The sequence below is a fragment of the Nipponia nippon genome, unplaced genomic scaffold (assembly GCF_047370975.1).
Source record: "Nipponia nippon isolate SJK-2023a ecotype South Korea unplaced genomic scaffold, ASM4737097v1 scaffold_7, whole genome shotgun sequence".
Lineage (NCBI taxonomy): Eukaryota > Metazoa > Chordata > Aves > Pelecaniformes > Threskiornithidae > Nipponia > Nipponia nippon.
Genome location: NW_028262391.1, coordinates 2,344,720 through 2,372,390, shown reverse-complemented (window position 1 = coordinate 2,372,390; position 27,671 = coordinate 2,344,720). Strand labels below are relative to the sequence as shown.

At 42.2% G+C, this 27,671-nt stretch overlaps 1 protein-coding gene across 10 annotated transcripts in view; it reads right to left on the bottom strand.

The window, feature by feature from the left end:
- TBL1XR1 (TBL1X/Y related 1) overlaps nucleotides 1-27,671 on the bottom strand; it is a 119,189-nt gene that overhangs the window by 6,668 nt on the left and 84,850 nt on the right. For 4 of the 10 annotated variants that reach the window (XM_087739427.1, XM_087739431.1, XM_087739426.1 and 1 more), the window contains 13 exons: nucleotides 14,675-14,777; nucleotides 12,854-12,999; nucleotides 11,172-11,391; nucleotides 8,940-9,090; nucleotides 8,596-8,737; nucleotides 8,229-8,292; nucleotides 8,030-8,127; nucleotides 6,193-6,253; nucleotides 4,846-4,967; nucleotides 4,281-4,355; nucleotides 1,723-1,850; nucleotides 1,377-1,542; nucleotides 400-501 (listed from right to left, as the gene is read on the bottom strand). In XM_087739427.1, the coding sequence (XP_087595553.1) occupies nucleotides 400-501; nucleotides 1,377-1,542; nucleotides 1,723-1,850; nucleotides 4,281-4,355; nucleotides 4,846-4,967; nucleotides 6,193-6,253; nucleotides 8,030-8,127; nucleotides 8,229-8,292; nucleotides 8,596-8,737; nucleotides 8,940-9,090; nucleotides 11,172-11,391; nucleotides 12,854-12,999; nucleotides 14,675-14,732 (1,533 nt within the window). In that variant the 5' untranslated portion in view covers nucleotides 14,733-14,777. Of the gene's footprint in view, nucleotides 1-399; nucleotides 502-1,376; nucleotides 1,543-1,722; nucleotides 1,851-4,280; nucleotides 4,356-4,845; nucleotides 4,968-6,192; nucleotides 6,254-8,029; nucleotides 8,128-8,228; nucleotides 8,293-8,595; nucleotides 8,738-8,939; nucleotides 9,091-11,171; nucleotides 11,392-12,617; nucleotides 12,746-12,853; nucleotides 13,000-14,674; nucleotides 14,778-17,085; nucleotides 17,113-20,537; nucleotides 20,712-27,671 lie in introns of those variants that run through there. The other 6 variants (XM_087739430.1, XM_087739428.1, XM_087739432.1 and 3 more) reach the window with 6 other exon arrangements.

Below are 27,671 nucleotides of genomic sequence, written 5' to 3'. Positions count from 1 at the left end.
GTATTTCATTCCTATCATGCACTACAATAATATCACCTACACTGAACATTTTCACTCGAAAAGGGCAAAGAGGCAAAAATGAACTGGTTTCCAGACTGTAATGAAAAGCCCAGCCACAATGAACACATTTCCATGGCAAGTCCCAGCAGAGACAGAAAATTTAAATTAGAGGCATCTTCACCTTCTGAGATTTTTGGAGGGTTTAGAACAGTAATGCATTAAGCTGGAATAAAGACATATTCTCCTTTCACCATTACAGCACCCTTATATGCGAAAATCCGCATGTGAGCTGGGTGCATGAAGCTTCAGCTACAGGAGGGAACCGTCTCCGTTGGTCCTCAAGAGACTTCCCGAAGACGCTTGTTGTCAGAAATGTCAAACAGGTCAAGCTGCACTTACTGAACCATCTGAAGCGCTTGCTCCAACTTTGTCTCCTGCTGCATTCCAGCAAACCTCAAAAATCCCTCCTGTTCCCCGATAACTGTGAACTAGGGCACCTGTCTAAAAAGGGACAAAACACGTAATTAATATAACAAAATCCAAGCAAAGAAGTAAAATTTGTACAACGTGTAAAACCTCCCTACTGCTTCTAAAAGCTGAAATTCTCCGAGGAAATGGTCCAGAGGAGACTCGTGGAGAACCTCAGCCCTGTGCTAAAGGACGTCTCACAATTATCCCATCTTGATCTCGACAGGCAAAACTGGGGATGGTCGTGACTACTTCCAGTTACTAAAACGAGCCTTTCAAAAATTACTCTCCAATTGCGAGTAGCCAGAAATCACATCTTGCCTAACAACAAGGACTTTAGACTTTCACTCACAATCAGCCCTTTCTTTGCCAGAAATACAGAGCAAGTACTAGCGTCCTTTCTTCAAAAGTTCTGCAGAAACATTTTGTTGTCACCACCTTCTCTCACTTTACTCTCTCTTGTTTTTCAGTGAAGTGCAATGAAATGGCTCTCAGATTTGTATCTCTACACCCAGTCATCATTTTTCACAGCAAACCTGTTTTATCAGGAGTTTAAAGCTCAGAGGTAACAAAGACAATTTTTGGATGCAACACGTTACTGGAGACACTTCGCTGAATATGTTTTGGTGGTGGTGGTTTTTTGCTTGGGTTTTTTGTTGTTTGTTTGGTTTTTGCTAAGTAAAGACAATGCAAAGATAATTACTACTTCACCATAGGCAAGCCCTCAAAGAGAGAAATTGAATGCACACCCATGAACAGCAGTAACCTTAGAGCACAGAGAAAGCGAATCAGCGTGTTTGCAAGGGCAAAGCTCTTCGGGGCCGAAACGCGATGGAGCGACAAAGGGTGGGAGGGTGCTGATGGAAAAGACCAAAACACCAACTTCTGAACAGGCAGAAGAGCTATACCTGTGTATTCCAGATGTGTACACATTTATCAAAGGAGCCGCTGGCCAGGTACCTGCCATCAGGACTGAAAGCTACACTGTACACAGGTTCTTGATGTTTTGTCAGAGTGTGAATACAAATTCCTCTGTCTACATCCCATAACCTAACAGTAGAATCAAAGGATGCACTGTCAAGGGAAAAAACCACAGATTAATGACCTCTCAATTTGACATATTTTTGTTTCTAATATAAACACGATATGATAAAGTATCCTACATGCTTCAAAACATTCTGTGAACCTACGTATATAAAGAGTGAAGTAAAAAATAACGCTTAACAGGCATTTAAAGGCAGGATTAAATAGTACCTTGCTAACATAAGATTGGCATTTGGATTACTTGTTCCTGGTCCTGTGGGACTCCATTTGATAGTATAAATTTCTTTGTTGTGTGCTTGTAAGTCATGGACACAACTGTCTTGTTTCATACTCCAGATCTACGATAAAAACGGAAGAAAGCGCACAGACATTTAGCACAATATTGTACTAAAAGACATCTTACATCTTTCTTCTTTATCATTTGCAGCCTGACTGCCACCTTTTAGGCCATTCAAAATATTTCCTATGACTGCTGAGTTTCTAGCGCAATTATGACAAGTATTATTCCAGTACCCTCTATTCCTTGAGTTGTGAGTATCCGATGGGGTTAATGAGCAATAAAGGTGCTGTCTGTAGAAACCAATCTGCATGTGCTAACTACAAGCCCCTTGAAAAGTGCAGGGATGGTAACAGATGCTAAAAGGAGAAGAGCAATATGTACATGTTCATGTCAGAGTTGACAAAATATCACAGTCCTATTTTTAAATGAACTTCTTGCTACACAGTTTGAGTGAAATAAAAGAATAGTAGAGAAATTTTGTTTTCATACGAAGCCATAGACGCATACTGCAAAAAACATTATAGCATTTTCCTGGCTTATTCGGATTTGCGTTGCCAGGTGTTTGTTCGGTACTTCGTTCAAGGGAGGAGCTCCTTGGGACTCCAGCTCCTGCATGAGAACCTTCAAACAACACAACTTTATTCTATTAACAGCTTGCATTGCATACAGAAGGGGTTTTGGCAGGCTTTTGTACCTTTTCCTAAATGTGAAACTCGATACAGTAGTTTGATTCAGTACATCTGAATGCTTTTTTTAATGATATCTGGTTTAGTAGTGCTTTTAGCTCACCTCTTGTTAGAAAAAGCTAAGAGGAGCATGTTTCAGCTCAACTGTATTTAAGATGCAATTGGGGTGTACGTTTAAACGAATGATGCTTTTCAGACCTGGTGCCTCACTGAAGGGGAAATTGATTTTCAATGTGCAGACGGAATTAAAATTGTATTTCGAGTTTCAATAGATGGGATCAAAATCTAGCTTCTCTTCCCAAAACTAGTATAGATTAAAAGAGTCCATATTATCTGCCCTGGAGAATACATCAAGTTGGCATCACAAGAGAGAAAAATAAATAAATCAATCAGTAGGTATCTTCCATATGCTTCAAAACCTGACGTTCATTCCTACTGCCATTGAAAAGCAACTGATTAGTGATGCGTAGACTTATCTACAAGCAATTGGTCTTCCAGTTATTCCTGAACAAAATGACAAAATTCTTTCCAGGCTGGGCTGAATATGAAACAGCGACCAAGAAGGTAACTGCCTGAATTGCCTGAGCCCACCAACGGCGACGCGTTCCCAGGTGTCGCCTCGCTCCTCACTGACCTGCAGCACCAACAGCTTGAGCTCTAGACTGGAATTCAGCTTCTAAGCATTAAATATTAAGCTGGCTATTTTGACTCCATCCACTGCCAATGGAGAAGGACTGATGCTCTCAGGGGTTTAACTCATCACACTTGACTCAGACACTTAACTTAGGAAAGGATGAATTGCTCTTCAGTGGTGCTAGACACTCTGTTGACTAAAGATGTCTAGACATCTAGCTTTAGACTGGCGGTTTAATGCTTAAATGTTTATATTTGGATACGGTGACTTCCGCTGCAAGTGCCTGACTGCGTGCCAGCACAGGAGGGGATATCTGGCTGCTCATTCAGCCATTCCCCGTCTCTGATTAAACAACGATGAGCTAGATGGAACTAGCTGTCCCAAGGGCTACTAGGAGGACAGCGCTGTCAACATAAAAAACCAAATCCTGAAACTCTGCTAACCGTAGTGCTGAACACCTACTAAATATAAAGCACTACGGGAGTAATGGAACGGTATCGGTAACATGGACGCAGCACAGCCTCATTTCTTCGAGCACATCGAACCTGGCGGTATTTTTGTATGGATCTCTAGTGTGCCTTGGAGTCCTGTGTCTACGTTACAGTATCCTCTGCATTCACGAGTTTGCCCCAGTTCTACAAGAAAGCACGTTGCTGTGAATTATTTGGAGGAAAAGTGTAGCTGCAATTGAAAACTTCAGAATGGCTCCTGATGAATTGGAAAAACCAGGGAGTGCACACAGTCTCTTAAGAAACAATATGCCAAAGGTTTTCACTAGAAAGAAGGGGAAAACAGAAGAAAACGAGGAAAGGAGCTAGTCACCCATTCTTGTGTGCGTTACGCGACATGCATTCCAACTTCTCCTTTTAACCAAAAGCAACCATCAAGTGTGACAGCTTAATGATTAATGACCTGATTCTGTAAACAGCTAAAAGCACCTAATAAATCATGCTCCGAGTCTCAGGGTGGCAGCCTGGAACAAGTTCTCTGGACCAAAGCTTGGCTCTGATTAACAAGGATTCGCTAGGCTTGCCTAATCTTGTTATATTAAAAAAGAGCAAATATTAGACGACACGGCAAGTACAGCGATACTGCTGGATTGCCCGAGCTAATGGTGCGCTCTCCAGAGTCCTACAGAGACAAGAGCCAGTACCAGAACTCCCGTTACCTTCAGAGTCATATCATCGGAGCAGGATGCCAGAAGATTACCAGTTGGATCCCATTTGATTGCGTTTACTTCATTCTAAAATTGAACAGTGAGAATAAATTGGAGTCTTCACTTCCATTACAAATGACAGCTTACGAAAGATAAAGTTGGACAGCAGTTATGAGTATTTGTATAATTGTCAGTATTTTAGCATTTAATTTTCATTCCTATCTTTGCCTCCGATAACAACAACTTTTTGCTACCTGTTTGTCACATTTTCCCGTGTGTGCTCTTGCGCAACATAGGCTGTGCATAGCAAAGTCTTAAAGTTACCGTGTTTCTTCTTCTAAAGCTCACTTTTGCTCTGCCATCCTGGCACTGGTAAGAAAAGATGCACACGGGAGTGAGAATTGTTCTAAGAACGATAGAGACTACAGCTACCATCTGACCCTAACTACAACTACCTGCGTACGCGTACCTGTTGCCCGTTGCCAAAGACCAGCCATTACACAAGCGCTGTACACCGGGCCCCCAATCTCTCATTAGTAAAAATACCGTATAGCAACCCCAATTTCCCAGTACTTACTGTGTGACCCTGGAAGGTTTTGATGGGCCTATCTTGTCCTAGTTTACAGACGTGAATACACATGTCTGTACTGCAAGAGGCAAATGTGTTGTTACTCTGCCAATCTACATCTAACGCTGGTGCTAAAAGAAAAAGAGAGATATTTGAAACTGTGGTATGTATTCTGCAGGAGTCTGATTCGCACGTTTAGCATGCACCACCTTAGAACAAATGCCAACAGGAAGCAACCATTAATTTTACAGCAGTTCTAAAGGTAATCAAACACGATGAACAGTGAGAAATGCAGCCAAAACCAGTCCTACACAACGAAATGAAAGAAAATTTAATAGAAGTCATTAAAACATGGAACATATCTGAAATGAAACAGCTATACAGAAGACAGTGCGGTAGGACAACAACCGGTAGTTAAGTCATCTGTAAATAAATCTCAAGAGTCAGCAGGAGGAACAGGTTCCCACACCTTCACACATGGTCGTGCATGAGCTCATCTCCACTAACAGCCCGTGCTCGTGCTGACAGATGGCAGCCAGCGCAAGGAAATGATTTACTTCCTTTCTTTAATTCCAGCATTATCAGGTGTGGCAACTTGAAGCTTAATCATGGGCGACATATTCCATTTGATCAAGCCAAGATATTTATGGCAGATAGCACACACAATTGCTTGGAGTAAATCAAGAATTGAAGTTTTTGATTGCTGTCACGCCACTGAAAACGTAGCGCGAGCGGAACAAAAAGTGGAAACGAGACACATTTCTCAAAGGCCCTTCAACGACACGTTCGTCATCCTCTCTATTCTGTTTTCCAGCTGATGCTGGCAGGCTTGCAGAGCACGCAGCCCGCAGAGCCATTTGCCTGACCTCCCGAGAGGCTGCCCCTCGCCCCAGCCGGGCGGCCAGCGGCCTCTCAGCTGGGCTGGGGCCGGACGAGCCGGGGGCAGCGCAGCAGGCAGCGCGCAACAGCGGGATGCGGAGCGGGGAGCACTGGAGCAGGACGATGACAAATGCGGTCCTCAGCTGATAAACACAAATCCTTCGTGGCCCACCCACGTGACTGGGCTGCCACTGTACTACAGAAAGGCTGTAATATTTGGATTATCTCTTATGACTTTCACAGAACCGCAATAAACTTGTGAGTTACAGTTATAAAATCAGAACAATTCTATCCTTGTTTGCAACCTCAAAATTAATAAGACTATGAATATGGGAGTCAGTATCCAAAGACTGCCTGTAAGACTTAGAAATGGTGTAAATAAGCACCATAAACTTAAGATTTTTTAATTTATTTTATAAGTCACGTTTTTTTTGTCTTTTCAGATGACAGCCTTGAGTGATTAAAATCCAGACTTACCAGAATGAAAAGGAAACTGCTGCTTGGCTTCGCCAGTGTGGGCATCCCAAATAATTGTGGTCTGTATTAAACAGAAAAATAAAAAATAAACAAAACTTGTACAAATTGCTGATTTCCCCACAACTACCACCATTCACACGCATCGGACTACCTAGCCTACTCCCCGTTGCCCAAACCTGCAAACTATTTCTAGTGCTTTAGACAGTACTAAAGGAAATGGTAGCAGATGTTCAGACAACAGTAGAAAACCTTAATATGTTGCAATATTAGAAAGGTCACAACATTTTGGGGGCTGAAGGGAAGAAAGGGGTTGTGGTTTGTTTTTTCTTTTATAAACAAAATTAAATAGATTTCTCTCCTTAGTCCTATTTATATTCTTGTAATCCACTCTGTGCACCTATTTTAATTTCAAATATTTGTATATTCAAATATAATTTCAAATACTCATTTATTCCTAAGGAGATCTTTACATAAACAATTAGTCTCATACTTAAGAATCTGAAAGATTTGATTTAAGGGTGTAATATTTTTCTGCGTTGTTCTCTGCCAAACCTTCTGATATCCTTCTGATGAAAGAAATCTTACATGACAAAATTAGTATTTTATATTCACTATATTATATGCCAATATTCCTGACCTACCTCAATAATCAATGAAAACTCTGACACTGAATTCAGTGGAAGCATGAACTGACCACACAAATTATTTAAAAGAAGCATAAGGTTGGGTCAATCTTTCTGCTAATGCAGAGTATTTTTCAAAGTATAATCTCAGATGCTTTGTCCAAGGAGTTTTATTGCCTGAAATAAGGCTTCTATCACCTCCAGAATATTTTTCTGCAAATTAAAGCTGTACCTCCACAAAGATTTAAAAACTGGCAAAAGCCATCACAGCTGCCAGAAGAAGAAACCTGTCCTTTCATTGCTTTGAGACATTTACTTGTCCTTCCTTTGTGCCAGCACAAGCATTTATAGAACTGGGCACTAGAGCAAACCAGGTTAAATGCATGCAGGAAAAAAAATAATAAATAAAAGAGAAAATCTGCTGCTTTACAGTGACATTACCAGGTTTAAGCATTGTGGGGCTGTGGTCTCACTGAGCTTGCAGCTTGCCAGTCTCGCTAAGAGAAAGCCTGTGTTTACTTCTGCACCTCAAATCGGGTACAGAGGAAAAACTAAACTCTTCTTACTTTTTGAATAGTCTAGTCTATTCTTTGAACTCGTCTTAAGGCTGTGCTTCATCACTGTGTGCCCTTCCTACCACGCATAAAATCTCTCACACTAACAACCGCTTTGAATTTAAAGACCCTGTGAGTCTTTAAGTTTGTTTAGAGAGGCGAAATAAGACACGGTTAAACAACGAGCTTCATGGCATCGCGCTACCGGCGCCTCCCCAGTCAGACACACCAACTTTTCTGATGTCCCAGCTCTAGCCTTTTTCATCATTCCCAGGCTTGACTGATACCCAAATCAGCCTGAACCTGTTCCGCTAGGACGATTTTTTTCTGAGGCTATGCATAAAGTGTTTCATTAAAGTTTAGATGATTTGGTTTTACAAAGGTTTGATGCTCCTGCGTTCAATGCACTTGCTTTCTAACCTACGCTAACCTAACTGGGAAGAGATCCGGGGACACTGAAACCTAATAAATTAAAACATCTCAATAAACTGCTATAAAACACAAGAAAACAGAGCTAGCATAACAAGTTCTTTGTAAGTACATATTTACGTCCCATGCCTATAGTTTAATTTACTTACTTTCTATAGCTTTGCTATTATGCTTACAATTAGATTATAACGGTGAAGGAAAGAATTTTAATTTTACCAAAGATTATCTCACCTTGTCCACTCCTGCACTTAAAATGAAGTTTCCTTTCTTGTTCCATTTTAACGCAAATATAGGACCTTTATGTTGCCCTAAGGTGCTGGCAAGATTACCTGAAAATTTATATTGATATGAATACATTAAAAAAATAAAAGACTATGCTGCGAGCCACAATACAGGAAAACATACTGGAAATTAAAAGTATTTCACTTACCATCTTTAGTCCATATCCTTGCAAAGCCATCGTAAGACCCCGTTGCTAGAAGTGTACCTTCACTCTGCCAGCAAGAAAGTTATTTTATTTATTCATTTTTACTGTATAACGCAAAACTAAAGAGCACAAAGCAAATTTCAGGCAGAATACATCTGCATAAGATTTATGATATTTATTCCATTGACTACAACTTATTGACCAGGAGCCCCCGAAGCACAAGACAAGAAATTACAACGCAACTCAAAACCAGAAATATTTCAGGAGCCGTAGCAGAGGATGCGCAGTTGCTGCCACTTAAAATTTGACTATGCAAAATTACAGGTACAATTGTCTTGGGAGTATTTTGAGCGTTGCCATTTCTACTTACGTTCCAATCCAGCGATGTCACGTCTTTGTTGCTGGGTACATCCTGCCCTCCTTCTCGTATACAGTGTCGAAGTACCAGCTGCGTAGAGCCGCTCGTGCTGTTTTCGCTGAGGTTCCATATCCGTGCTGTTGAATCTCCAGATCTACGAAACATGATCTAATGAGAACATAACTCCTCCTCCCAATTAATGCCATTTTAAAAAGTATCCCTTTCAAACCAGCAAACCTTGTGGCATTTGATGTAGCGGGCGCTGGGGCAGGTATTATTTTACCTTGTTGCCACCAGCCTACGGAAGTACGCCGATGAGCGGTGGCACGGCGTACAGACGTGGTTAATGCACCTACCCTGAGGCCAGAAGGTCACTAATGGGATTCCAGGCACAGATGAAGACTTCAGATTCGTGGCCGCGCAGCACCACTGCCTTGTTGGGAGGGATTTCAACATCTCCATCTACTTCCATCATATCTGTGTGATTATCTGCATTATGGGAAACAACAGTAGAGAGAGGTGGATTTTAATATTTTGGGACAACACACTGTAACTACTGTATGGTTCATACGCTCCTGGGATGAGCGTAGCAATTAATTCACTATTTACGCGGACCAAAATTTGACCATGCTGTAATGTTCCTTTATTTTTCCAGTTCCAATTTATGAAGTACTATAAACAGATGGGGAGTTTCGAAAACGTGAGAAAGCTCTTAGCCCTCCTAAACCTCAGCATCCAAATGGATTTAATTTTGAAACTTCAAAATTGAGGCCAAAAGTTAATTTTTTGCTATGTTAAAAAATAAACGCTGATGTTAAAAGTACTCACAGTCTTTCAGACACGATACTGCATTGTGCAATATGTTACTAGTCTATCTTCTGCCTTAAAAATACGTTTATGAGAAGTTTTTGAAAACAAATGTGTCTTTTCACCAATTGCAGACAAACAGGTTTTAAATCTAGATCTCAGACGCTTCGTTTACAAAATGGCTTTAATTAATACAATAACATTTGGTGATACAGTAAACTGATAACAGAGCTTTTTAAACTGCATCGGCAATCACCGTGGAATTGTGGCAATACATAGCTTTCTGCGTGGAAGCGACGTTGAATCCATATTGTTGTGTAAAACATACCGGGGGTAATTCAACTGACAAAACAGCTTTCTTGGCAGCTACTATCCATCATTTTCTATTATTAAAAATAAATTCACACTGAGTGTAAGTGCAGAACATAAAAAATGCTGAACAGTTCACCTGCTCCGTATCTATTCACTGTGGTTAAACAAACCGTTTCACATCTATTGCTTAATTTAACATTAAGGGTTTCTGTCACTGTTTGTATGTGTAAGAAAACAGAGACGGCTATTAGAACATGCGTATTTCTAAGAAAGAGCACCACATAAAACGTTGCTTCAATTAAAGAGGCTCGATGCCAGTATAATTTGGTGTTCCAGCCAGCAGGGGCTGCTGGTGTATCACACTGAACGGCGGCCGAGATCTGAGGTTTATGCTTACTCTATCCAGTTCACAGTTAAAAAGTAAATATTCTTTTGAGATTTTTAAATGAAAGCATCAAAGCAGAGAGCTTATTTGTTTAAGCCAAAGATTACATTTCCAGTTTATTTATCATATATAATAATGAAAAAACCTAGTAAAATCCAGCTGTAAAATGCAAAAAACTTGTACACGGCTTGATAGGAATATTCTCTCAAAAATGTCTCTTCTTCAGGTGCTTTTGCAGCAAGAGCTGTTACTCCCCCTCTCAACCGCGTTATTCAGACTTCCAGAACAGGATTTTCCTATTCACATTTAATGCCTGACCTGAACTTTTCTATACTCGGCCTGATCGTAAGGTACGTCCCTTTGACCACTGATGACAAATGAAACCCACTTGTTGCATCGATCACAACTAAAATGGAGCCAATGACTAAACCAAGCAAGCAGTCGCATCGAATAATTCTGAATGGCAAATGATGAAAACCGATACTGGTGAAGGAGACAAACGACAGAGGATTTGCCTCAGCAGCCACGATGGTCCCAGCACGACAAGGAAGCCTGTCCTACAGAGAGCCGGTGACAGCTCCCGGATTCGCGGGGTCAGCAGAGCCCGTCAGAAGCAGTCTGCGGAGCTTCCCAAGCAATGCTCGGTTTTGACCAGCTGCGGATTAGCAGACTCCTCTCCTTCTTCCCTGTACAGGGGCCGACGCCGAGGAGGTGCAATATTTAAAAGAGCTGTCTCTGATTTTTTTTTTTTCCCTCTTTATGCAAGAGCTCTCAGAGGGCGGTGTTAAAAACCTTCAGCTGATGGGAAAGGAGCAGGACTGGAAGCGAGACTGGTCAGTGGAACGTTGTGAATTAATGAATTGAGAAGTTTGCATTTCCTCCTGCAATTCCAAATATCGAACGGGGGACAGTCAAAGGTGAGACACCATCCGTTGAAGCGTCACCTGTGAGGAAGGTATCCTCTGCAAGCTGAAGGGTTACTAGTACCCCTACACATTTACCTCACTGTCTACCAGCTCGTACTGTGATAAATGACAAGGAAAGGACGTTCACGTAGGTTAAGGTCATTTCTGTCTCAACTTACTTGCTATAGTATGTGCTCCATTCTCTTCTCCATTTGCGGTGTTTTCGCCATTTTTCGCTGCTCCCTGTTGGTTAGTGGCGGCCGCGGCTGCAGCAGCTGCTGCCTGCTGCTGTGCAAGTTTATCTCTGTAGGCCTGTTGTCTCGTCTGGACCACATCAGGCATTACTGCATCTATCAGTGAGAGAGACTCTATCGGCCTACCATCAAACAAGGTACCATCCTAAATTACAGCAGAGGGAGAAAACAAAAAAAAGACAACACCAAGTACAAATTAACATTATGGGCAAAAATTCCAAGGAAAACGAAAGCGAAAGTTTTGATTTAATATAATGAAACAGTTTACAAATGGTGCTGGAAGCGATACCTCATCTTTGTTGCGGTTAGGATTGGAATTTTAGTCTAAAGTTAAGTGGCCACCATAAATACGCAAAAAAAAGCCACTGCAGGCCTCTGGCAGAGCTTCTGGAATCAAAACTTTTATGCTTGGAGTTTGCTAAATCGTCTGCTAAAGCAAAAAATACCCTAAGCTATCTATGAATATGATTTCAAACATGAGTGGCTGCAACAAAATCTAATGGTTTGTTTGAAGAGCTGCAAACATTGCAAGTCGGGTCACTGGCTTGTGAAGTTATTCTAGCTTATTAGACTAATACTTTCCATAAACATATTATCTGGAGAGTTGACTGGTTTTCTTCCTTTTTTTAAACAGTGCTGGCATGCTTTCAAACAACAAGGAAGAATTTTATCCTGAAATGGACAAGGCCCAGTTACAAATACCCTTATACATATGCGAGGGCTTTGTAAGGATCTATTTTTAGGAGCTAGAAGGATTCCTTGCAATAAATATAGGGTCTCCTTCTTCTATTCCGATCACTTGCTTTATTTTTCTGAGGCTTCCTAAGGGAAAAGATTAGCTTCACTGGGACTACGAAAACTACACATAAACAGAAGATGTGAGGGAGACTGGAAAGAGCAGAATTAGTGAAAAAAAATTGTTTCCTTCTGTAATATAACTGACATACACAAGGGCTGCTAACCCTGCAGGCATAAATGCAAATGGAAATTGAGGGTGAGTATCTGCAGCATCAGGCAGGAAGATACACCGCTTTCGGTACCGCTGGAATAACCATTTAAACACCAAATTTAATAGATCCTGCTCAAGGTGAATTAGCCAGCAGAGGCAAAAAGCAAACTGGCATATACCTTCATCCTTCCTGCCACAAACTGAAAGCATCTCTGTATTCAGAAACCTTGCCTTTGGGCTCTCATGATTTCATTATAACGACACGTCACCCAAACGAGAGCCGCGTAGTGCTCTCCCACCTCCCTAGCGCAAGTCTACGAAAACAACAGTTAAGAGGTTACTTGTCTCAATGACTATCTTATTGCACTTGTCTGGATTTACTACAACATTATAGTAGGGTAAAAACTCTACAGACAACGGACCTTTAAGCAATGAGCCAGAACACCATGCCTGGTGTTGTGTGGCTGCACGGGGCAGAACCCCTACCCAGTTATGTCACTCCATTCTGGTTCCACCACTGGAGTCATGGTGAACACCAGCAGTAAGGAATCTGAAGTAAAAGTAGATAAATAGGATACAAGAAAGTTAAGAAAAAATACTCGCATTCAAACTTACTGCAAGCAAGGACATAATGCTCCTGCAGGCAAAGCCTCCTTACCTCGTTAATACTGACTTCTGCCTCTACATACTGCAGACCTTTCTGGATGATGGAAATCAAAGCAGCTGGTGGCACCAGAGCACCGTTTATATTAGACTGGCTGATATGGCTCTCTATACCAAAGGTAAATGCTGAATGGGAAAACCCTAAAGACAAGGCAAAAACATCAGGATTGCTTTATAGACAGACAACGCTACTTTGCCATACTTCTGTAGGATCTTCTGTTTACAAATTTAAGCAAGTTGTACAAAGTTATAGCATGCTTATGAACTAAAAAACCTCATCACACCACCTCTGTTGTTTCCCTCTTACATGTTTCAAGTTTAAATGTAAAAAAAGACAAAAACTAAGTTTCTATATAAACACAGCAATTATTAATTATGGTATCATTGGCAAAACATTTATGCATGAGTAAACATAAAAATATAACATATGCAATATGCAATAGTATTTATATATTCTAAAACTATATATATATAGGATTGCATATAGTATTTAATAAAGTATCTATCTCCAAGACACCAAGACTCGTGTTATTTTTACTCACTGGTTTGTTACCCATGAAATGGATCTGTAGGTAGAACAGAGTTCACCTCGTGCTACAGTGCTGCCATAACCGCGCGCGTTTTGGCACTCAGAACTACATCGGTATTACGCACTGATTAAGAAGTGGCAAGCATGTTATGGTGCAGCACTGGTAGTTGCTTGCTATTTATTTGATCACCCTGAAAAGGCGAATTTAACCTAGAGAAAAATAGTTGTTTCAGCAAATTAACTTTACTGCCACAGAATTTTTTCTTCCAACTACTGATTTTTATTTTTTTTTTTTCTGTCAGGTAACTAGGAAACTGCCTGCAAACTTTCAGATTAAGATAAAGCAATTTTGTAAGTTTGGCTTCTGTGACAAAAGCAATCTGCAACTGGAATAAGAACGTATAACAGTTTTCAGTAAATTCAGGCGGAACAATGAGTTTCTGCTTTCTTCTGACAAGCAGAGACTGAAAAACTCTGCCATCCACCATTGCTTCTGGTGCTTCTTTGCCTCAATTTGAAAAGTCCATGAACACTGGACATTAGTAGTGGACAGATGTTGCATCAATCAAATGCATTTTCAAGAAGCCTGAAGTTTGTTTTCAAGTTCGACAATATTCATCTGTCTTTTGCTCTTCCTCCTAAGAAGCAGGAGGCTTTGGCTAGCCTGACACTGAAGGACAAAATCCTCCAAGAAAACACCCCGCAGGGAGGGAGGCTTTTGAGACCGCCAGAGTCATTCCTGTAAACAAAATCTGTTCATCTGTATTGAGATTCAAATGATAGGAGTCCTATGGTCACAGCTGCCACCTCTTCCTTTGAAATACTGCAACATCTGCCCTCCTACAGTCACGTTCAGGCAAGGAATTCGGCCACAGAAGACCAGCTCGCAGGAGCACCATCACTCCAAGACAGAAAAGGAGAAAACGGTATTTTGGTGGTCATCCTTTCTTCTTCTTCTTCAAGTAGCCCCAAAGAAAATGGTGCAAAGTGTCATCGTCACCCTGTAGATAAGCCATCTCCAAGAAAATGCATTTCTAGCAATCGAGTAAGTCCTTAGTTGGTTGACTGCCATCTGAAGACTCCAAATGACTAAATCTGATTAAGTTACAGAAGGTAACTTGGCAGGAATTCGTTCTCTTGTTGAGAAGAAACACCAAGAAACAGTTCAGGCAGAAGCACATGCCTACTGGCAAAATAATTAAATGAGTCTGTGTTCGCTAAAGCCAGTTGCAGATGAATACCAAATAAATTATGCATTGTTTAACAACCAGAATTGTAAAAACTCACCTGACTCTTGCAAGTATCTATATACCAGGAAGTTAACCTCATCACTGCTTATACTCATCTTTATTCCCAGTTAAACCATGAGGTCACAACAAAGGACACAACCCTGAAAACAAAAAAGTGGGTCAATTAAGTATTTGTAGTACCTAATACGTATTTCTCAACAAATGTTCTATTTACAAAGTAAGTAGCTCCCTAGCAGCGTAGACAACAGTTTTATTTTATAATGCAAATAAGTCTACTGTAGTCATTAAAAAGTCATTTGTCTCACCCCAACATAAAGGTCAGTAAATTAAATATTGAAGGGCCGGATTCTCAAATGATGCAAATTGGTACGGACTGGGGAACTATGCTGCTTAATACCAGTACTAAAAAGGCCTCATTTCACAGGTTTTTAAAAAATAATCAAGTGAGTTTCATCTAATCAACACTACTGCTAAGGAACGCATTTTTCAAAAGGTGGATTTCTCTCTGCCTGGCCAACGAAGACTGAGAACCTGGTTTCACCTTGGTGTCCAGGCAAGTTCTCACCTGTGCTTTCTACTTCAACCTTCAGGTACTCCTGCTCTAGTAAAAAGGTGCGATATGGGCTACGACACTGCGGCTGTTCAAAGGAAGCCCAGCTATTTCCACTAAAAATTAGAAAACGTCTCAGTCATACACTTACGCTTTGCCAAAGGAATTCTTGAAATTAGAGACAACCTTTAAACAGACCATTTTTAGTAACATTTCTCTAGGCTTTCAATCAATGGTTTTTAAAATATTGATGGATATATGCACACAATTTTCCCTTGATTTTATTAACGATAAATATTTAGCAAGACAAATAATGTATCACACTATATATACTTTTGATGAAAAACTTTGAAAATTTGAGGCAACAAGAGCCTTTAAAACACAAAAAGATGAAGAGACAGAACACAGTATTTTCTCTAACTTTAAGCCTCATTTTTGAGAGCATTCTCATGACTTCTGAGCATTTGAAAATCCTGATCTTTCTATGACATCTAGTAAACCAGTAAAAACATCAGCTTTCAGAACACAGTATGAAATAAGGCCCATCTCCTGCTCCTAGTGTCGCCCAGCACTTTTCAGCAGCAGACCTTCAAGGTTTTTACCCAGCTGCCCACCACCATCATTTTCTTCTGTGGAACTGGAGTCTGAGAAGGTAAGCAGCTTTCCTACTGTTATTCGTCAAAGTTTGACTTGAATCTGACGTAAAAAAAGGGCTAGAGAATGGGTTTTCTTGCGTTGTTCAAAATAAAAAGTTCTCGCTACATGGCTGCGTGGTCAGGGCATTCGGCACCGTTGCTCAAAGCGGGAAAGTGGTGAACACAGCAGTAAGCAACAACTACAATGTTATGGTCGGCTTTATAAGGCTGCCATACCTATTCTTTCTAGGCATCTTTTCCTAGCAAGATTTCCCAAGGAAACGGGAGAAAATGACCACACTCTCTTTTTTATCATCTAACTTTTGAATTTTACCAGTCAATTGCAACCAAATTTGACAGTAGGAAGAGCTCTCCAAGATGTGACTTTCCTACAAGTCCCATAATGTTGTAAAGGAAAGACCCAATTAAACTCCTCCGTAAGAGAGGCCACAGGATGAACTCGGACATCAAAAGGAGCGTGTTTGCCCGAAACCACACGCTACCGACTCAATGAGCACATGGACACCCCAAAAGCCGCCCCAGCGGCGCGGCCACCCACCCAGCTAACAGCGCGCTGCCCGCTCCGTCTGGGGAGCTACTTAAATCCTTCTCATTTCTAAAGGAAAAAATAACTGCTCCCGTACAATAACTTCTAGCTAGTACAACACAACCTGTAAAGGTACACCGACACTAACCCTACCCCATGCCATCCACAGCCTCCGGCAATGCCCGACGTACAAGGTATACCCACCAAATTACAATATACTTTGCCATTTTAGCCATTTCATGCATTAGCAACATATTCTACCACGTGCAGAACCAAACGCTAATTGTATTCAGCTGTTTTGTTGTCATACCTGGCGCAAATTCTCTGTAACAAGTAGTCTTAAATAAAGACAAGTTCTGTAGGAACAGGAACGATATTCTCCTTAAGAAGAAAAGGTAATTAAAAAGACTTGTAAAGAAGCCTTTTTACATCACACACGCAGACGGTAGTATTTGTTTCATAGGTCTGTTACTGATTTTTAAAATCTTGCTGCATCATCCAAAAATATCAAAGTACAGATATCAGACGCAAGTGGTATTCGCTACATAGAGAAGACCTGCATTATTAATATAAAGAGGGCTCCCCACTCAAAGCAGAACTGTGGAGATGCCACATAAATTCACTTGTTATGTAGCTAGAGAGCTAAAGAAAAAAAAAGCTAATGCTTTGCTCGTCAGTCAAAAGTGTTACTCACTCTGCCCAAGTCAAATGCGTACCATTATTCAAGGATGGTTCGAAGCGTTTTCCACGCGACGCTCTGGTAGGCGAGGACGAGCCCTGCGCTGCTGGCCTGCCCGGCTATCGGGAGGTGGCAGTGCAAGACCGGCTTTTGTACCCTGAGGACTAGAAAAAACACAGAAACGTGTCCCACAGGTACACGGCTGGCCTGATAAGGACATGAAACTGAAAAGGGTGCAAAAAGGTTCCAGTTTTTTACCATGATGGTGCTTTATCCATTTTTTCAGTGCTTATTTAGATTGTCTGAAAACTCATTTCCGTGTTCAGCGGCCCTCACGGCCCAGCGGCTCAGCCAGCGCCCGCCGGCAGCCACCCCCGGCTACCGCACGGCCAAGGGACGCGAGGAATCGCGAGGAGGACAAGCAACGCCAAACCACCTTCCTTCCCGCCCCCAAAGCAAACTATCACGTTACAGAGGAGATAGAGCAGAAGTACAGATAGGAGAGGATACAGTAATTATTTCCCTTTGACAAATTTGGAATTGATACCGGGCTCGATTCTGGCTGCCGGACTTACGCTGCCAACCCTCAAAACTCAGGGCAAAGCCAAAGACCCCTAGCAAAGGGCCCCGGCACCTCCAGCCCCGGGAGCGGACTTTGCGGGCAGCTGCAGAAGCAGCTCAGAGCTGCGTGAACCCCACGGCGTGCGATGGGGAAGCGGCTGCTGTCTCCAGCCCCGGGAACCGTGCTGCCTCCCTCCGCCTCGCTCACAGCTCCCTGGGAAGCCACCAGCGGGAATGAGCCTGGGCAGCGAGGGGGTGACGGCGAGAAGGAGCAGAGGTGGGACGGAGCGGGGACCCACCGACCCCAAAGCCACCGGTCGCGTTGCTCTCAGAGCTCCACACGCATGGCCATCAAGTTACAGCTTGCCAAGGATGTCTGCCAGAGAAAAAGAGGAATGGGAAAGAAAATAAACCCGCTAACTACAAACAACGTGAACTCCATTTTCCCTAATGCCCCAACACAGCCCCAGGGCTTGTTTGGGAGGTAACGGAGAAGATTTCTTAAAAGTGGAGTCATGTAAATGGAAACGGTAATACAAATAAAGAAGAAAAGGCCGAAAAGAAGAAAATTAGAGGAGAAAAAAACCATTTATCTTTATGTACGCACCCATGCATGTGCACACATACCCCACATACTAACGAATCTATGTCATTAATGCTGGTTTATTTCCCCCAAATCCACTATTTCCACGTGCAACTGACTACTTATTTTGGGCACTTAATAGATATTAATATTGCTCTTTATTTTAGATACAGCAATTAAATAACCGAAAAGACACAGAAAAATAAGCCAAAAATAAGTAGAAATGACACATAAAATTCCTTCCCGTCTTAGATTTCTAGTCTAATTTGCAAAGAGACCATTAAAAATATCTCAAGATATTTGCACCTGTATGTCCCAAATCCATTCTGAAAACGTAACAAGATCCTTGAGGCCCTTTTTTCTGGCCCTTATAAAGTGGATTTACAGGAAACATGGCAAAGTACGATGCATCCACACTGCTGTTTTAGCTCCAGGCGTGCTTTTAAAGCAAATCTCTCCCGCTTGCCCCTACTTTTGTGTTGCACCTCGCAGCAGTCGCAGGGCACGTGAAATAGATTCCTTAGCAGTAAAATTAGGGTTAAATAAAATAAAATTAAAAAAAAAACAACAGAAAGCAAACCAACGCGTAAAAAAAGGATGTGCACAAGGGCTTACGAACCATGCCCAAAAGCTCATGGGCTTTCAGTCCCTGGGGCCACACCAGGATCACGCCTCTTCTCAGGCTCTCAACCCACACAAGTCCCTGCGACGCTCAGCAATGCCGCAGTGACAACAAGACCGTATTACAGCATAGGTAACCTGTCACCCTGTTTTCCCTCGATCATCCGAAACCACCGAGCCACAGGCACTGGTTATCTCTAGGATCTCCTTCCCAGAGGATGAGCCTGTGGTGTGTAACACCACTATTCAATTAGAATCAGCATACTACCAAGATATCCCAGTTTAATGTCGCTATAGAAAGTCCCTGAACTCCCAAAATTTATCAGGCGTAAAACATATCAGCCGTAAAATAAAAGTCAACTGTCTATACGGATGCTGGCCTCAGGACCTACTCAAGCACTAGATGTGCCACAGGCCAGGAACAGACAAGACGCACGTCTCCGCTTCAGACAAACTGACCCGCTCATTCCCACTCCGAACCCGTGTCAGAAAGCACACCAAAAAAGTCATTTGGCAACTACTTTTTTCAAAGGCAATGAGGTTCCTCGCCCCAGAGCCAAGACACCAGCTCTGACTTAAGCTTCCACATAGCAAAAACGTGCCTGTGTTTCTGTCTGATGCCCGCCGTAACTCGGACACGCCAGCGCGCGGGGTCTCGCACGGGCTCCTCCACCCCCTGGGGACCATTCACGCGCTTGCATACGTGGGGTAACATTTACGAGTAAAATCCGTTATAACGAGACCAAGTTCCGCTCTCACGAACACCGGATCTGCAGGGTGATGGGTGCCCAACGGTACAACTCTGACTGCATTTCTGACAAATTATTATTCTACGCCGCATGTTTACGCTAGCTTTGTACTCCTCTTCCAGGTTCATGCCAAATGCTAGAGAACAGATGCCGCCCGATATGGCTCCTGGCCTAGCAGTTTGGGGGATTTTTTTATCTTTTTTTTTTTTTTTTTTAAACAAACCTGAACTGGCAGAGAAAGTTTATACATCAGATTAGCACTTTGTATCTCTTAATCACAGTTTTATAACACACAGTAGATTTACTACAGTTAGATTTATTGTATCACCAAACAACAGCCTAAGAAAGTAATATTTCTGCAGATTTAGGTGGGCTCTAACAGATCCTAATAGGTAGGATAATAGAAAACCCTGGCAGGCTGCTGTGACTAATAATTCCCCCAAACATACCAATCATTAGTTTGATACCAAATATGATACGTTAAAGGGAACAGCTAATGCTCTGGGTAGCTCTGAAAAATGTTTAATGGTCAGATACAAACAGACTGCTACATTCATCCATGGAAAACAGAAGTCTGGCTACAGAAACAATAAATCTCCTACAACAGAAATATTGTCACCAGTCCTTTTATTTTTTCCTCTTTCACAAGAAATCCGGAAAAATATTTTGCCAGCATGTGCGCGCATAGACAGCGATACCATTTTTTTTAATTGCTGCTTAAGAATCTTCCCTTTTTTAATGACCACGATGGTTAAAAAAAAAAAAGGGACAATTATATGACCAAACCTGGGAATGCGCAGTTTTTTAATTCCACCCAAAAAACCTGAAGGTGTGTACATGTGCTTTGGAAAAGTTTTATTCCAATTCCGTATTCCCTCTCTTAAAAATAACAATGAAGTCCTGCGTGTGATACACCATTCCTCCTCGTCACGCTTTGCGGCTAACGCCGGGCGTCCCTCGGCCCGGCAGACCTACCTGCGGAACTCGGCGGCTATGGGGCTGCTGCCGCGGCGGCTCAGGACAGGCGATACCCCCGAGGCCCAGGAAAGCGCCGATACATGGAGCTCCACGCTTCTCCAACCGCATCCAGGTCGATTAAGAAAGCGAGGCACCAATGCCACCATGCTTCCATTTATCAACTGAGAGGTGCTGAAGAAAGTGGAAAGGGTGCTATTTAAATCCGGCCACTCAGGGCAGGCAAACTCCTGGATCTGTGAGGTTTCAGCAGGACTTCATTCAGATACCAAATCCACCGCGTGAGTAGCTTGCGGAACTGGAGTTTTAATCCAGGGCTCCACAAAACGCTGTTGGTGGTGGCTGCTGTTCTACTCAAACGCTCTCCAAAGGCTCTGTACAACTGCCTGAAAGGAGGCTGTAGCGAGGGGGGGGTCGGTCTCTTCTCTCCAGTAACAAGCGATAGGACGAGAGGGAACGGCCTCAAGCTGCGCCAGTGGAAGTTTAGGTTGGATATTACGAAAAACTTCTTCACCGAAAGGGCAGTCAGGCATTGGAACAGGCTGCCCGGGGAAGGGGTTGAGTCTCCATCCCTGGAGGTATTTAAAGGACGGGTAGACGTGGTGCTGGAGGACATGGTTTAGTGGTGGCCTTGGCAGTGCTGGGTTAGCGGTTGGACTCGATGATCTTAAGGGTCTTTTCCAACCTTAACGATTCTATGATTCCCCAAGACGTGGTGGGTCTGCCCGAAATGAGCTGAACTCAGGAAGCCTACATCCACAGCAGAGGCGTGCACAGCCCTGTAGAAATGGTTTATAAAGGAAAACTCCTAAAATACACCAGGGGTTCCTGTATGCGTATGACCAATGTTGTACATCCTTCTGCGTAAGAATTTTTTAGGCATCGATTTCAATCAAAATGAACATTTTCTTGTACTTTAAAAAGAAGAAGAAAAAAAGTTGCGTTTTCTTTAACTGTATCCACTAATTGCTCTAAACACTCCTATTTGCTCTTTCACATCCTCACTTGAGAGATGGGGTCCAATATTGTACTGGGCATGATACAAATGAGCTCTTATTAAAGTTCTCCTGCTGTCTGACAATCTGCAATTAGGAATTCTTTCTAACCTTCTGAATTTAAAGGAAAACGTTTCTTAAATTAAATGCATAAGCTTTGTTGTAATATATTTCAAAATGAAAGTTATCTCATTTTCTGCATTTTTACCTGTCTCTACATTGCTATTATTTAAATGTGCCCTTTTCGTTATTTTAAGATTCAATAATCTATGTCAAATGTGAACTTGCATAAAAAATTATCTGTAATTCTACCTAATGAACCTTCTTACTGATTTCCCATATGATCAAGCTTTGCTAGTTTTCCTTCTAGCAATTTAAAACCAAAGATGCTTCTCATGTTCAGCTCTTAACTCCGCTGCTCTGCTTTTAATCTCAAGAATACAGCTTCATTTCTGAATGCTAAAAAAATCATTTCTCCTTTCCTCATCTGAATTGTTTTCCTTAGCTCAGGCGATAAATATTTGTATTCTGTATTTCAGCTTTAGTAACCTAATTTATGGCAACAGCCTCTGTCTTTCCCTGCCAATTTGAGAGTATGAAGCGCACAAGATGACAAAGCCAGTTTGAAATTTTCTGAAGAAAGAGAATTACAACCCTGAAAGGGAAGGGGGGGGGGGGGGGGGGAACCAACAAACCAAACCCACCCAAAACCTTAGCTAAAAATAACAGTTACTGTCTCCTTATCTGAGTACTCAGCCCCCAGAAAGGCCAAGCAGAGTCCTGAGTACTGTTAGAGAATGAGCTGCAGATGAAGCCCATTTGTTGGTTTTGCCTAGAGCAAAGTAGTATTTAATTACTGAACTATGAATCTCCTCCCCAAAGTCATATGCTGTGTGACCCAGGAGACGGGGATTCCGGATGTTACAGCGGAGAGGCAAGCGACAGCATACTCCGTATCCTATTTCCAGGGCTACGGCTACAAAGCTGCAAACTTCTATGCTTTCTAGAGTTAAAAATACATCCTCCTGGACAGCTATAGGGCATCTTGCAGTGATTCTTGGCAGCCATGTTTTGTGAATCCCTAGACTGACTAAAGAAACAGGGATATTTCTGGTACTGACACTTGTATTCAACGCTCTTTACGTTCTCCAACCTCTTTTCTTCCCCTTTTACAGTGCAACACAAGAAGAAATTGTGTGTTTGGGAGTGATTTTTCTCCTTATTTCCTGTATCAGAATAGCAAGAAGGTATTGCATATTAGTATTTTAAAGACTTTGCAACTGTGTGCGGAACAATGAAAACAGACATCTCTTTCCAGGCTCAACTTTTCTGCACGATAATTACAACCCTGTTGAAATGGAGGTAGTTCTGATACATCTTTCTTCAGGAGCCAATACGTTATTCCTTCAAAACTTAAAAGCTAAACCCAGCTGCTCAGAACGTGCACCCATATGCCAGTGAAACCCCCAGCAGAAAGTCCTGCCTCAATTTTGACTACTCCATGAGAGCCATCCCTCCCCGCCTCCCCACAAGATCCCAAGCCCAGCCATCCCGTCTCGCTCGCCTGAAGGCGGCCAAGGAGAGGGCTTTTAATCACAGAGCTCAAGTCCACTGACGCGAGCAAACTAGGATTAAATGAAAAACTGTCCAGAAGCAGTAGTTAAAAAGTTAAATCACCACCCTCTTTCAATACTTAAATAATTTTCAGAGCACACCGGGAAACATAACCAAACATTATGAAATTCTCCTTGATCAAACACCTAATCCAGACCAAAGGCATTTTTCAGAAAGGAAGAACCCCTGGCTTGATGGGATGACCTTCAGGGTTAGACCGTCCTACCTGCACACAAGCTGGGCAGATGCCTAGAGCAACAAAACTGGAAACGCGGCATTTCTAAAACTGATCAGAAACAGATCGCTTCTGATCGATGACCAGAATTTGCACATTTACCTGGGGAAGCAGTAGTATAGGTTTGGCCAGCATGGATTACTTCACAAGATGACCTGCAAAGTCCACCTTCTAGGCTCGGTACGCTAAATATATCTAACTCTGCAATGGAGAGGGAAGTGCCCGACAAATGCTTGGCATTACTCCAGGGAGAGACATCTGTCCCCCAAAAGGGAACGTTTTCTCATTGGCGGGGCCATCACGGGAACAGCGGTAAGGTCGAGCAAGCTGTAGAGCTTCCATTCTCAGGCTGTCAGAAGGATGTCCCTTTAGACAGAGTTACAATCCTTCAGGAATACCTAATTTAAATAAATTAAGACTCTTGCAATCAAACTTACAGACCCTGTCTCAAGAAGGCTTTGTAAAATCGTTAAATGGCTTTACTCAGTGCTAAAATAACAGCCTACTAATATTCTCTGGATCTAGGCACAGAATAGCGGTAGCTTGCTGGAATCCAGTGCAAGAAAGATGAACACTGGAAGAAGCATGATCTGCTACGTTGTTTAAAATCCCATGCAATATACCTCTTCGGCATGCACCCAGTTTTAAGCATGCAACTATGCGACCGCTAATCTCCTGTGCTGCATTAAAGCCTTCGCAAAAAATTAATTATGGATGAATGTGGGAGCACACCCATTAATCCTTGCTTGGATCAAACTGTGTAAAAATTTCAGAGAAAATAACAGATTGAGAAGAGCTCTTGAGCCGCTCAAAATGAGCCCTATGAAGAGCTTCTGCTGGGACTAAGGTAGGGGAGGGGCAACGTCCAAAAAACGCCTTCTGTTTGTGACCACACACCATTGAAAATAAGCACAAGTACTACGGTTCAAGCTTTTTGTTCAAGAACATGTAGAAATTAAACAGAGTTAAAGATCTCCGTACTGTGCTAAGTTTCTGCTCTCGGCTGATTTATTCTCATTTTCACTGCTGGAAAACCCACCAAATAACGTGGCCTGTAAGCCTGATCAAGAACATTCCACTTTTCCCAAGACGTTGTTCCTGATGTTCCCACGATAGATCACACGGGGCTCTAAGGGACTGTGTCAATTGAACTGAATGATGTGGTCACCTGCTGGTACCAAAATGCGAAGGCAAAGCTGAGGGGGTTTGTTTTTTCAAAACAGGAGACACTGATCCTGTGACAATCTTCCATTACCCCGACTTTATTTCCATTAGAGACCGTGATTATATCTACATCAATCGCTTGAGCTGATGGATATTGGTGCACTAACAGTGACACAGTTTTTCACGCTGCTGCTGCTGCTGCCCTGCATACTGATGGCTTACAAAAAAAGATTCATTCTGAGCTTGGACTAACGTTGCCTATTTGTCAATGAAAAACTACTGAAGTTTGAGCAGACTTTTGTAATTAGTCGGTTTTCAACTGCTGTAATTGTGGTTGGTTTTTTTTTTATTTTTTATTTTTTTCTGGAAATCTTATTGTAGAACGGTGATTAGTGACCGTGTGGCCTGGCAAGGATTCTATTTGTTATGATTAATACATTTATATTGCTACCTGATGGTAATAAAACAGCATATGTAGTTCTTACAAGCATCTGTGGAAAGATATCTCTGCGCTCCTACAATAGCATCCCTATCTCGACTGGGGATTTTTTCATACGGGTGTATGGGCTCCTCTTCCATTTCCCCGTGCCGTCACCCTGTTACAGTTTCTATCCGCAGCACTTGCTATCTTTCCCAAGATGGTGATCCATCTTCTGGCTTTCATCTCTTGATCTGACATATGATCTTGAGCCTGTGGTCACGCATTTGCCCTGCTTTTCACCTCTTCAACACACACTGCCTACACATACTCTGCACTCCCGAGTTCATCTCGCCAACCACTTTTAAGAGCGCTGACTTTATCTGTACTTCCTTCAGTCATTTCTTTGTCTACGTTCTTCTTCCACTACTTTTCCATTACAACACATGAGTTGCTAACATTTTGCACAAATAAACTCTGGTGGTTGAAAACAATTCAATTCATCTTCAACAACAGTGATTCCTATTCCAGCTAAGCCCCGTTTGTTTTAGCTGTCCTGGCTTGTTTAGCCTTGTGCCCTGAGTCACGTCCTGAAGCGCCTGCAGGTGACAGGACTTTGACTCGCTTCAGTGTCTTTACTGCAGTGGGTTCCCTCATTCTTGATTAGGAAGTTTTTTTAATGCTGCCGTAACAACAAACGGAGGTGATTTGGAGTTACACCTGTGCAGAGTAGCACAGCACAGCAGAGGTTTGCAGGACCTGAACGAGTGCAGAAACCAGGACAACAGCACGCCTGCCAGAGCCAACAGCACCTTCCCATGGCACCCCTCTGCACTGCGCTGGCATCTACAGCTCATGCTAGCATAAGCTTGGGCACCTCCTTGCTGAAGTCCATCCCATACTGCACATCTTTAATTTTTCCATAACCAAAAAGACCCCAAATTGTCCCCTGTGGCATGCCCCGGTACCTGCGAGGCTGAGCCCGTAGGGACCCAAGCAGCCCTTGCCTAGAAGATCCGAGAGCATTCGGCTGCGCAGCGATGAATTTTGCTAGAGTCTAAGTTTTGAACCACTCATTAGAGGCCACCACTGCCTCACGGTTTTGGATTGGGTCTTTTTTGTGAAATGCTAGGTTTTTATGTTTTATTAAGGTTGCTATCATTACTCCAGTAATCATCCTGCATTCCTGCAGGTCTTTGGGGCCTGGTTCATCTTTCCCAGTGAACAAAGACAAACTAAAACCAAACGCCCTTACATCGGTCTGGACACAGACAGCTACACGAACATGACCTTTTCCAACAAAGGATCCGCTCGCCCACTTGCCCTGCCCTTGGTGTATGAGCCTGAACGCTCTGACCTCAGCTTTTGTAGCACCTACAAAGCTAATACCAACTGTAGGTTTTATTTGCAGCGTAGAAGTTAAGAGAACTACCCTATAATAAATAATACTAACCACATAAACGGAGCAAGAGCAGCATTTTGTACAGTGGAAGACCCAGGAGAAGGGGCGATCTCTCTGTGTGTGAGCATCTTCCCCAACTCCTACATTTTAGAAAAAATCTTGGATTATCAGGCATAGCACATAACTTCCACAGTGCTGGGGATATAAACATGCCATTTGATTAGCAGGGAAAGAGAGAGACAGGAATGAGGTGCCCTGTTCAGAGAGCAGGTGAGGAGGGTTTGATCTATTCCAAACGCAAATAAACCCAGCTTATTTCCTCATTGTTAAGCCTTGTCTTATATGCCTTTCCCATGAGAAAAGAAGTTTTGGAATTATGTACTCTGGCAGCATCTAGTTTGGGGATAACAAATAATTTTTCTGAAATTCCTTTGTGAGTGCGTGAAAGCTGCCAATTTTTCCCTGAGGCAGATGTTTTGTTGAATACTAACAGCTCCGAGTCCACTGTTTCTGAAAAATGAAGGATGAAACGTAAAACCCCTGTGAGAAAATACCATAATGGGGTGAAAAAAAGAAAAAAAAAAAAACCCTAACAACCTCACAGGACACGGAGAAGATCCTTCAGTTACAATTTATTACAATTTTAAGTCAGGAAAATATAAACTGTTAACAAGCAAAGAGCTCATCTCCAGCTTTAGTGGCCATTAATCAAGACTACACCAGAACCTGCTACTTACTGAAGAGGCAGCCAGGTTTGTTTGTTTATTTTTTTTTTTAAATTGGGATGAAGAAAAAGCAAACACTGCCCTTTGGATAGGGAAAACAATGAATTAATTACACTAAGAATGCAGGGGTTTGCTGTGGTTTTTTTTAATAAAAGGAAAACTGACTACTACTGACTACTTGGGACAAGGCCAATATTACTCATGAGTTGTGGACTGATGGCAAACAGGTAGATTGGTACTTACGAATGTTAATAGTAGAAATACGCTGTGCTTTAGACATGGTTTTCTCTATTAACACAGATATTAAACATGTTGAGAATCTAACTGCAGTATTGGTATTGAAAATATGTGCTAACATTCATCATATTTAGTGTTTACAGTTCTCTACAGCCATGAAACATATCCTAAAGCCTGGAATAAATTAAATGTAAACTGACAAGTTCTTTCTAGCCCCAAGATCTTCACCTAAAAGATTTAAAGACGTGTAACTCATGACTGACTGCAGCATTATGCATGAACAGAGAGCTTTAAAGAAGGCTTAAGAAAGTTTACCCTCAGATTAAACCCCAACTCTCTCCTTT